At 43.5% G+C, this 12,653-nt stretch overlaps 1 protein-coding gene across 5 annotated transcripts in view; it reads right to left on the bottom strand.

The window, feature by feature from the left end:
* DZIP1L (DAZ interacting zinc finger protein 1 like) overlaps window positions 1–12,653 on the bottom strand; it is a 45,941-nt gene that overhangs the window by 12,560 nt on the left and 20,728 nt on the right. For 4 of the 5 annotated variants that reach the window (XM_079922496.1, XM_079922495.1, XM_079922492.1 and 1 more), the window contains exons 6-10: window positions 11,232–11,360; window positions 4,947–5,009; window positions 3,566–3,706; window positions 1,249–1,279; window positions 64–117 (exon numbers count right to left, since the gene is read on the bottom strand). In XM_079922496.1, coding sequence (XP_079778622.1) covers window positions 64–117; window positions 1,249–1,279; window positions 3,566–3,706; window positions 4,947–5,009; window positions 11,232–11,360 — 418 coding nt within the window. The remainder of the gene's footprint in view (window positions 1–63; window positions 118–1,248; window positions 1,280–3,565; window positions 3,707–4,946; window positions 5,010–11,231; window positions 11,361–12,653) is intronic. The other variant, XM_079922493.1, reaches the window with a different exon arrangement.

The following is a 12,653-nucleotide window of genomic DNA, read 5'->3' as shown; positions in this document are numbered from 1 at the left end:
GTTAAGTAGGGACAAGCTAAACAATGAAGAGGGCCGCCCCCAGGGAAGAAACGGGAGCCTCACCTTCCTCAGAAGAGTCCTTCTCTGTGTCCACAGCCTTCGGGCCCTTGCAGATCCCTGAGGAGAGCAGGAGTAGTTAGTGTCTCCAATGCCTTGGACCCCATCCCCGCCTTAGAGGAAAGCACGGGACAGCATGTGAGTGCTGGCCAGACACAGCAAGCCCTCGAGTCAGTGCTCTAGCAGAGAGAGACAGGATGGAGCAGCGGTCACAACCATGGACCCCGGAGGCAGAAAGGTCAGAGTCCACGTTCCAGCCCTGCCCCCCCCACTAGCTGCACACGACACGGTAAGTCCTTGAACTTCTCTAAGCCTCAGGCTCCTCATCCAGAAAGTGAGAACAATAATACCCGCCCCACGTTAAATCCTGGGGACAATGGACTTGAAGTCCATGGCACACAGCTCCTATGAATGGCTCACACCCCAGCCCCAGCACCCAGGAGATCAAGGCCATAGGAATAGTGCCTCTCTGAACTGGTTGCGAGGCTGGGAAAGAAATGTCTAGCCTCGAGGCAAGACATTTGGGGGAGATGTGTGGGTCTGCAAGGAGAGGCAGAAGGGAAGCTACAGGCATAGGGCAGGGGAGGCGGCATGGAGTAGAAGGGCCAGGTTTCATAAGCAGGAGGGGCCCCCTGTAGGTTGCTGGCGCCCTTTAGACGCCAGCGCCTGTGTCCGTCAGACACACACAAGCACGCACACCAGCACGCCGGAGTACCCAAGAGGAGGAGGGCGTACCCTCCAGACAGGCCACATTCACACAGATTCGCAGAGATTTGGGGTCAACTCGCTACACGCTGGAAACAAGGTAAAGTTGGATGGAACTGAATCACAGGCACGGTGAATTAGAAAGAGCCTGTTCAGGAGCCCTGCCTGCCCCATCCATCACTGCCCCCAAGATCCTCACTGCCCGCTCCCACCTCAGGTCTCCACCGTCCTACAGAGAAGAGCAGGCCAGGCAAGAAACCCTGCCAGCCGCATGGAACGCCTTCAGCACAAACCTGGGCTGGAGCCCTGTCTGTCCCAGAAACCGACGTCTTCTCACCCTCCCCCACCCAGCCAGAGAGCCTGACGCTACAGGCCCCTGAGCTGCTGCCACGAGCCTCGTCCTATACATTGACTGGTGGGGGACAAGAGACAGGAGAGGCCAAGACGATAGCCACAATTGTTACAAACCTCCCCGTACAGACTTACCCTCCACCTTCCTGAGAGACATGGTCTGGATCTGCAAAGATGTGGAAGAGAGCAGGTTACAGCCAGCAGGGGACTCTGCTGTGAGCGGTGGCTGTGCCTAGCTCTGTGAAGAAGGGACGGCCAGTGTTTCCATGCCAACCACTGGGAACTGGAGGGAGCTCAGAGTACTCTGCCCCAGCCCCTCAATGGCACCAAGGGTGAACAGCAGCAACCGAGATGGTACCATGCTCCACTTTCCCTTGGTGAGGAGACAAGAATGCCCCTCTTCAGAGAGGCACTGTGGTTTGAAGGGCAGGAGCCCCATGCAAGCAGAGGGGGGCAGGCACACAGGCAGTACTGTCGGTATAATTGGTGGAAATCAGCCAGGGCAAGGGAGGCTCCCCTCCTGCGATGTGGGCATCTGAGCTGAGTGCCCCGTGGGAGGGAGGAGGCATGATGTGGACAGTCACCGACTCTCTGCTCAACCCCTCTTTTCCAGGAAGTGCTTCCTCTTCCTCCTTCCACATAGTTGCAGACAGGATAGCCCCCTGTGGCAACGAGTCCCCCACACCACAGCCAGGTTTGGGCAGAGAATTCTGGACTGGTAACATGTGAACTCAAGAGCTCTTGACAGCCAACTGGTTTGAGTTTCAGTTGTCACTGTTTATTTGTTTGCTTGTTTGTTTTGCCATGTAGGGCAGACATGGAGTGGAAGCTGACCAGAGTAAAAGAAAAAATCGAAGCGGATACAGAAAGAGGAACAGAGACACACAGCAGAGGAAAACTCCTGACTACACTCATGTCTCTGGTCCCAGCTCATTCCTAGACTCGGCTCCACCCCTGCCTCGAGCTCTCTGAGACACCCAGTCTACCCTTATGACAAATCCCCTCTTCTGCTTAGGCTGGAGTTGTTTTTCATTACCTACTGATGAATGACCCATCCAACGTCCATTTCTAACTATTCCTCCTTTGCTTACCTCTACCCTAGAAAGTATAAAACTAATTATTCCCTTTCTAACCCTCCTTGCAACTATAGTTGCCCATATAACACAGCTTTGAACAGTAAAATATAAGTAGAAGTCTTGGGAAAGAGCCTTTTCATCAACTGCTTCCATTGGATATGACTGTGACGGTTGGGGCTATGGCAGCCATCTTGCAACTATGAGAGTCAAGCATGAGAACAAAAGTCAATATGCTGAAGATGGTAATTAAAACAAAGAAAAAAAGAAACAGAGTCTGGGTTTCCAATGGCATAATCTTGCAGCTAAACCAAGGCCATCAACTGTCACCTCTTTTGGTGTTACAATAAAAATAAACCCCTGTTAACCTATTCTGCTATGTTTAGCCAGTGGGTTCCTAACTGAAACATGTGCAAACAAGAGTTCTGGGTAACATAAGGAGGAAACCTCCAGACTGGACCTGAGGCGGCCACAGCTGTGAAGAGTTAAGTGTGTTGGGGGAGAAACAGTAAAAAGAAAAGCATCGGGGCCATGGGTTAATAAGATATGTTGACGGTGAAGTATAGCTGGGAGAACAGAAAGGCACAAATAGAAAGAGGTACAGGAACAGTGGATTAGACAGTGACAGTGGGTGCTCCGCCCAGGGAAGCTGTGTGGAGGGTGGTATCAGACCCATGGCAAAGGACCTGACGCCACAGGAGGGCCCAGCTGGGGACAGATACTCATCTCCACCGACCTGGGGCTCAGAAGGAGGAGCTGAGCCCAGGCTGGGCGGAGAGTGATCTGCATTAGATGAAGAGTCACAGGGGCCAGTTCTAGGAGAGGGTGCTTAGTGAGGGACGCCTTTTCATCACACTAGTTTATCTGACAACTTCATCAGAGGCAGTCAATTTATGAAAAAGGAATTAGTTAAGAAATGATGTCTGAGGACACACTGAAAGGGGCACACGCTTTGCATTCCACCTGCCTGGCGAGGGTTGAATCTCACCCCTGTCATTTATAACGTGCCCTGTGTGGACTCGAGTGAGGCACTTGACGTCTCCTGCCTGTTTCATCATCTGTCAAATGAAGATGGGGAGAAGGTAATATCTACCTTGAAGGGCAGCAGTGAGGCTTCCACAGAGGGATAAGCAAAGTACCAACCAGGTGCTGGCCCTCACACGGTCTCTGGTGGTACCGTGAACCCACTAACACTGGACAGCAGGCACGTCTTCAGCATCTTCATCACTTCCTGCCCCTCAAATCTGAGGACTCTTCTCTCTCCTCAAAGAGTCTGACTAATGAGGCTAGTGCCGGTAAGTCCAGAAGAATCTAAGGAAATCCTCGCAGGGAAGAGGCCTAGGGCTCCAGGTCCTGGCTGGGAGGAGGGACACACCTACCATCTCCTCCTGGGAGGCGATGAGCCTGGTTTGTTCCTGGAGCTGGGCGCGAAGGGCAGTGATCTGGCGCTGGGCCTGGATAGCTGCTTTCCTCTGATCCTGAGACAGGGAGGCCTGGAGCCTCTCATTCTGCTCCTGCAGCTGGTGGCACAGGATGGTCGGTCAGTCACATGTCTGCAGGGACCTCTGAGTGCCCAGTGCCTGCAGGGCCTGCACCTGTAGGCAAACGCTGGTCGGGGTTTCACCTGAAGCAGGTGGAGTGTCTCCAGACCTGGGCAGGTGGCTTTCTAACAAGACTGACTTCCTTCCCATTTGAGAACATTTCAAGTGGTGTCTGAGAAGTGAGAATTGAATGCAGGCCCCTAAGGTCAGGGCAAAAGGCTCCCTGTCCGGTGTGCCACCCACTGAAGGACAGTCAAGTTGAGGTCATTCGAAAATCATCAAATGGATGTTTTTAGGTGAAGACAAAAGGTGAAGGAAATGCGGTCTAAGAGCAGAGAGAAAATGACACTATTTCTTTTTAAATAAAACCTCTGATGTAAGAGCAGAGAGAAAATGACACTGTTTATTTTTGCATAAAGAACCTCTAGAAGAATACAAGAAAGCAATAAAAGTGGTCACCTGTGGGGTGGGTGTCGGGGACAGGGAGATGGAAACGGAGCAGAAGTAAGACTTTACTCCATGTACCTTAATATAGTTCTTCTGCTTTTGGAACAAACTTGAATGCATTTCCCATTTTTAAATGTTCAAATAAGATAAACCCATCAGATGGGAATTACTGGAACGGGGGGAATCCATCCTGCACCAGACTCAGACCTAAGCACCTTCACCTTCTGAGCTTTCCGCAGCAGAACCTGAGGCTCCTGTTAACCGGCTTCCTCCTCAACTTGCCTCCTTGTCAGGGACATTTTTAGAGAAGCTGTTTTCTCTGCCCTGAGGCCTGCTGCTCTCTGCCCACTGGTCTCAGTGTCTGAACCCTTCCACTTGAGCTGCCCGTGAACTATCACTGAGGTCCACAGCCACCGGGGTCTCTCCTGGTTGGAGTTTCAAAGGAGGGCCCAAACACAGAATGACCAGGCAGCTCTCTGAGTTTTTACAGCACCACCCACCTTAGAGCACCTTACGGGGTCACTGCAGAGGAAACCACAGAGAAAGGATGTGTTGGATTCAGAAGAGAAGGCCCAGAGGCCCCTGCTCCCTGCCAGGGAAGCTGCTCTCTGGGCGGCCTACCCCTCTGTGTATTGACGGGGGTCAGCAGCCAGGAACAGTATCAGCAAAAAATGATTTTCTGCCAACCAGTTCAAGGGGTGAACTGGGGAGCTGAAGGATGAGAGGAGGTCGTTGGAAACCAGGCTCCCCAAAACGGTCCAGTGAGACCTACCTCTCTCTTCTGAGCTGCATGCTCTTCCTGCAATACCTTCATTTTTTTCTTCCATTCTGTTTTCTGGAAAAGATTAAATGCTTATCAAGTGGGCCCCTCTAGATATTAAAATATACTATAAAGCTACACGAGTAGTAGAAAACCCAGACGAAGATGGGGAAAAAATGGAATCTTAGTCTGGGGGAAGATGGATTATTGACAACTGGTGTTCAAACAAGTAGTTAACTGCCTGAAAAAAAACATGAACTTGGATGCTTATTTCATATCTTAAACGAAAATAAATTCTAGGTGGTCAAAGATTTCAACTTAAAACATGTGAGTGACGTCAGCAAGATGATGGACCAGGAGGTTCCAGCTCTCAAAACACCCACAGATGAGACCTTTATGGGAGACTGGGAATCCAGCTGAGAGGTCCCAGCACCTCGGTGAAGCAAAAAAAACCCAAGAACAGACACACTGAAGAGGGGAAGAAGAACAGCTTTCACCTCACCTGTGTCACCCCTCACCCAAGGCGGCACAGCTCAGTGCCAAGAGAGACCCACTCAGCCCACAATCTCTCGCATGGGGAAAGTGAGAGCAAGCGAGCACCCAACTGCCCCAGCCTTGAAGGATGCTGCCCAGGAGGCCCACTTCCGCCTCACCCCACCCAGAATGGAGGGAATCAGCACAGCTGACTCGGTTTTTGGTCCTGGCACACGGATCTCAACACCAGCTTGAGATCCTACTGGCTAGCTTGTGCACAGTGGAAGGTGTGGAGGAGGAAAAGTAAAAGTGTAGACTATTTGTATGCAATCAAAGTTAAGTTGTTTTGGGCTTAAAACAGAGTGCTGTAATTATAAGATGTTTTATATAATCTAATACTAATCACAAAGAAAAAACCTGTGGCAGATATACAAAAGAGAAAGAGAAAGGAATCAAAGCATACCGTGACAAAAAAATCATCAACGCACAAATGAAGACAGCAAGAGAAAAAGAAAGGGACAAAGTAGCTACAGAACAGTCTGAAAACCATTAACAAAACGGCAATAGAAAATCCTTACCTAACAGTAATTACTTTAAATTTAAATGGATTAAATTCTCCAACCAAAAGATCAAAAGTGGCTAAATGGATTTTTTAAAAAAGATCCAACTATATGCTGCGTACAAGAGACTCAGGTTAGCTTTAAGGACACACATAGGCTGAAACTGAAGGGATGAGAGAAGACATTTCATGCAAATGGTAAACAAAAGAGAACAGGATACCTATACTTATATCAGACAAAATAAGTCAAAAACTGTTACTAGAGACGAAGAAGGTCACTACATATAGGGATCAATTCATCAGGAGGATATAACGACTGTAAATATACAGTCAGCCCTCCATATCCATAGGTTCCACATCTGTGTATCCCACATCCATGGATTTAACTAACCATGGATTGAAGATATTTGGAAAAAAGTTCCAGAAAGTTCCAAAAAGCAAAGCTTGAATTTGCCTCATGCTGGCAACTATTTACATAGCATTTACATTGTATTACAATATTTACAACTAGTTACATAGAATTTACATTGTATTAGGTATTATAAGTAATTAGAAGTAATCTATAGATGATGTAGAGTATATGGGAGGATGTGCAAAACATAAGGGACTTGAGTATCTGAGAACTTTGGTATCCATAGCGGGTCTGGAACCAATCTCCTATGAATGGATACTGAGGGACGACTATATACTCACCCAACATAGGAGCACCTAAATATATAAAGCAAATATTAACAGAACTGAAGGGAGAAATAGACAGTAATACAATAATAGGAGGGGATTTCAATACTCCACTTTCAACAATGGATATATCATCTAGACAGAAAATCAGTAAGTAAACAATGGACTTGAACAGCACTGTAGACCAAGTGTACTGAACAGGCATACATAGAACATCCCATCCAAGTAGCAGAGTACACATTCTCCTCAAATGCCCAAAGAACATTCCCCAGGACAGATCACACGTTAGCCCACAAAACAAGTCTTGCCAATTTAAGCTTGAAATCATAACAAGTTAATCTTTTCCAACCACGATGCTATGAAACTAGAAATCAATAATAGGAGAGAAACAGGATAATTTACAAATGTGTACATATTAAACAACACATTCCTGAACAAAGAAGAAATCAAAAGAAAAACAAAAAAAATAACTCGTGACAAACAAAAATGGAAACACAGCATACCAAAACTTCTGGGATGCAGCAAAAGCAGTTCTATGAGGGAAGTTGACAGTCATAAAATTTTACATTAAGAAAAAGGAAAGATCTCAAATAAATAACCTAACTTTATACCCCAAGGACCTAGAAAAAGAATAATAAACTAAACCCAAAGTTAGCAAAAGGCAGGAAGTAATAAAGAGTAGATCAGACATAAATGAAATAGAGAATAGAAAAACAATAGACAAGATCAACAAAAGTAAGAGTTAGTTTTTGAAAAGATAAACAAAATTGACAAATCCTTGGCTAGATTAAGAAAAAAAGAAAAGTCTCAAACATATAAAATCAGAAATAAAAGAGGAGACACTACAACTGTTATCACAGAAATGCAAAGGATTACAAGAGATGTCTATAAACAGTTACACACCAATAAATTGGATAACCTGGAAAAAATAGACAACATTTTCCTAGAAACATACAACCAACCAAGACTGAATCATAAAAAAAAAGAAAATCTGAACAGACCAATAATGAGTAGGGAGATTGAATCAGTGGTCAAAAATCTCCCAACAAAGAAAATCCCAGAACTAGATGGCTTCACTGGTGAATTCTACTAAATGTTTAAAGAATTAATGCAAATTCTTCCCAAAAATTGAAGAGGAAGAAACTTCCAAACACATTTTATGAGGCCAGTATTACCCTTGTCAAATGCCAGAGAAGGACACTACAAGAAAAAAAATTATAGGTCAATATCCTTAAAGAACATAGACGCAAAAATATTCAACAAAATACAAGCATATTAAAAGGATCATACAACATGATCAGGTAGGATTCATCCCCAGAATACAAGAATGGTTCAACATACACAAATCAATACATGTGATACATTACATTAACAAAATAAAGGATAAAATTATATGATCATTTCAATAGATGTAGAAAAAGCATTTGACAAAATTCAATATCCTTTTATGATAAAAAAAAAAACTCTCATCAAAGTGTGTATAGAAGGAATATACCTCAACATAATAAAGGCCATATATATGACAAACCCAGAGGTAACATCATACTCAACAGTGAAAGCTGAACACTTTTCCTCCAAGATCAGAAACAAGACAACAATGTTCACTCTCACCATTCTTAGTCAACATGGTACTGGAAGTCCTAGCCAGAGCACTGAGACAAGAAAAAAAATAAAAGGCATCCAAATTGGGAAGGAAGAAGTAAAATTATCTGTTTGCAGATGAGATGACCGATGACCTTACAAATGGAAAATCCTAAAGACTCCACCAAAAAAAAAAAAAAACTGTTAATATAAACAAATTTAGTAAAGTTGCAGGATACAAAATCAGCCTGCAAAAATCAGTTGTATTTCTCTACACTAAAAACAAACTATCCAAAAAAGAAATTAAGAAAACTATCCCATTTACAATAGCATCAAAATCAATTAAATATAGGAATAAATTTATCCAAGGAGGTGAAAGAGCTATACAGTGAAAACTATAAAATGTCAATGAAATAAATTCTAGAAGACAAATAAACAAAAAGATATCCCATGCTCATGGATTGGAAGAATATTGTTAAAATACCCATACTACCCAAAACAATTTACATATTCAAAGCAATCCGTATCAATATTTTAATGTCATTTTTCACAGAAATAGAAAAAAAATCCTGAAATTCATGTGGAACCACAAAAGACCACAAATAGCCAAACCAATCTTGAGCAAGAAGACAAACTAGAGGCATCACTTCCTGATTTCAAATTATATTACAAAGCTACAGTAATTAAAACAGTATGGTACTGGCATAAAAACAGACACACAGACCAATGGAACAGAGTACGAAATCCAAAATTAAACCCACATATGTATGGTCAACAAATCTTCAACAAGGGCACCCAGAATACAAAATAGGAAAAGAATAGTCTCTTCAGTAAATGGTGTTGGGAAAATGGATATCCACATGCAAAAGCATGAAATTGGACCAATATCTTACACTATACACAAAAGCCAACTCAAAATGGATTAAAGACTTAAATGTAAGACCTGAAACCCTAAAAATCCTAGAAGAAAACAGGGACATTGATCTTGTCAATGATTTTTGGATGTGATACCAAAAGCACAGGCAACAAAAGCAAAAATAAACAAATGGGACTACATCAAACTAAAGTTTCTTTACAGCAAAGGAAACCATCAACTGATGAAAAGACGACCTATGAAATGGGAGAAAATATTTGCAAACCATGTATCTCATAAGGAGTTAATATCCAAAATACAAGGAACTCATATAACTCAACAGCAAAAACCAATCCAATTAAAAATGGACAAAGGACTTGAATAGACATTTCTCCAAAGAAGACCTACAAATAGTCAACAGGTATATGAAAATGTGCTCAACATCATTATTCAGCAGAAAAATGCAAATCAAACTACAATGAGATTATCATCTCATACCTGTCAGAATGGCTACTATTTTTAAAAGTAACAAAAGATAACAAGTGTTGGCAAGGATGTGGAAAGAAGGAAACATTTTACACTGTTGGTGGGAATGTAACTCGGTACAGTCATTATGGAAAAACAGTATGGGGGCTCCTCAAAAAAATTAAAAACCAAGAGAGTTACTCATTTTCCCAGGGGAATCTCCCATGTATCCATGAGGTATACATGTTAATAAACTTGTTTGTTTTCCTCTTATTAAAAAAATTAAAAACAGAACTACCATATAATCCAGCAATCCCACTTCTTGATTGATTCAAAGGAATTGAAATAAGGATCTCAAAGAAATACTCACATTCCCATGTTCATTGCAGCAGTATTCACAATAGCCAAAATACAGCTACACTTACCCCCAGATTCAATGAGTTATATACATTAAATATGCACAGCTTTTTACATGTGAATCGTACCTCAATAAAGTGACATGTATGAATGAATGAATGGATGAATGAATGAGCAAACACACTAACAAAAAGAAAACACAGGAATATTTTCTTTTTCTCTTTTTGGCCACACTGTGCAGCTTATGGGATCTTAGTTGCCTGACTAGGGATCGAACCCAGGACCCTGCCAGTGGAAGCACGGGGTCCTAATCACTGTACAGCCAGGGAATTCCCATGATTATTTTCTTTTTAAATCTCAGAGTGGGATCTGATCATTTTGACCACATAAACATTATTAATTTTGTATGGTCAAGACCATGATAAACAAAGTTTAAGGATGACTAGGAAATAGGGGAAAATAGCCACAACAAGAGCAACAAAGGGTTGGTTAATTTCCATACGTTACACAAACTCACAAATTGGTAAGGATATCAACAGAAAAAATAGGCAAAGGATGTGAAAGAGTTCATAGAAAAAGAACGGCTTTTTTAAATGTGAAACTTGAAACATCAAGCAGTGGAAACGCTTCACCTCTGCTAGTTAAATGTTAAGCTCTTTCTTAACAGTCTTGGAGAGCAGAAGCAGGACATGATTGAATGACTGTGCCCTTCCTGGCCATGGAACTATCAGTGATACAGACCATATGTAACTGGACTGATGTAAGGTTCATCCAGTGGAGGCCAGGCCACCCCCTCCCAGCCCATGACAGCAGATTGTGCATAAGTCTTCCCAGTTCCATATCCAGTGACCTCACATTAGCAGCATGAAATCAGCCATGGTGGGAATATTTACACCACAGAAAATGGCAAATGCTACAAATCGAAGCTTTTTTAGTTCCAGACAACCGGTTGTTAAGTATTTAACATCACACCATTAGACCCATGCCAAATATCTTTAAAGCCAGAAGACTGTCACACTTTCTAAGAATTGTTTTCAACTGGGTTGGAATCAAAATGAGGGCAAGGGTGTCCAGTAAGATACACGGCTGAATGTATTTTGAAAAAACTCCCAGGCAAATCTGACATTGCACACATTTATGTCACCAGCCTCACCTGAGAATCCTAAGAACCCTACTCTATGCTTTCATGAATTGCCAGAAGGTCTGAAAATATAGAACTTTGATGTCTTTCAACTTCCCTTAAACCACAGAGCAAAACCGACAAACTCTGTCGGAAGACAGCATGGTTCTCGCCTGGCTCTGGGAAGGAAGGCACGGGGCATCGGCTCACCTGAATCTCCATCTTCTCCTTCAGGCCCCGGAGCTCCTGAGCCTGGCTGAGTCGTTCCTCGGGATCCTCATCCTGCAGGGACCCGAGGTTGGACTTCATCACCTTGTGGGACTGCAGTGCCTGCAGTTTCTGAAAAGACCAGGGTGCAGTTTCATTCAGATGAACATCTAATCATTGATGTTGTCTTTTATACCCGGAGCGGTGTCAGAAGGGCACACCTAACCCCAACCACAAAGCCCCAACCTGAACTCACTAGGTATCTGCATGCCTGCAAACATTCACACAAGTTCACACTCCCCTTCACTCGTGTTCTCCTGAGAGCTCAGCCCTTGTGCAGGAGAAGCAAATTCCCATGGAAGAACAGGATTCAAGAGTGTCATTTCCATCGCGCTGAAATTCTGCCGTACTTCAAACCCGGAACTTGCCTGACGGCTTTCCCATTTCTTCCTCAGTCTCGAATAGGCTGAAGAGAATCAGACTATCGGAGCTTTGAGGAGGGTCTCAGGCACTCCAGACCACTCCCTGAGGACTCCTGGCCCTCTTCCCACAAAGAAAAATCCTGGCTGTCACCAAGAAGGCCTGGCTTTTCACAACTTGGAGTCATGTCACCAACGCCTAGTGCTCCCCAAGCTAATAGTGTACGGTGTGAAGGAAAAGGCATGGAAAAGCGGATCAAAGACAAGGTGCCTTTCCACCCCCCTATGGTTATATTTTTAAATATATCACTACTGCAGTGACAAAAGCAATTATCTCCATCTCTATTACTATAACAAACTCAAAAGCCCTATTCAAGCTTTAGAGAACAGTTAAGTCCCTGAGTTTAACTTCTCACTCTTGCTAATCTTTAACTCTTCTCAGTTCCTGCTAAAGCAATATTGGGTCCAAGTGTTAACCATTTCTAAACCCCTTGAATATTTTTGTAGAGTCAAATGCTTGATCAGATGTATGCACAACTTTCGGCCCCTGAGGTGTCTCTTCTGTCTTCACACTGCTGCTTATGACACACCAGGGAGCTGGCTTTCTTGGCATCACAAACCTTCGTGGTGTTTTCCTTTCAAGTGGGGTAAAGTGGACTTACAGTGTTTTTCACAACCACTCTAAATGGAATCTTATCTGTTTCCCCTCCCCCCAGAATTTTTAAAAAATAAATCAACAAGATAATTATCCAACTACACTGAGAATCTTGTATCCAGTTTGGTTCCTATACTTTAATAAAAGTGAAATAATAAAATGTCAGGTGAGAGGAGATGGGCGGGGGAGACACACAAACACAAAAATACAACAGAAGCCATCCTATAGGGGAAAGGCAAAAAAAAAAAAAAGGATGTTCCCGTTTAGGACAGTGTGATCCAAGTTAAAAGGAAACCATGGATGGTAGTAAGAATTATGTCCTCATTTACCACAACCCAGAATTTCCTAACC

Source organism: Stenella coeruleoalba (genome assembly GCF_951394435.1).
Source record: "Stenella coeruleoalba genome assembly, chromosome: 5".
Classification (NCBI taxonomy): domain Eukaryota; kingdom Metazoa; phylum Chordata; class Mammalia; order Artiodactyla; family Delphinidae; genus Stenella; species Stenella coeruleoalba.
This window is presented reverse-complemented; position numbering and strand designations above follow the sequence as displayed.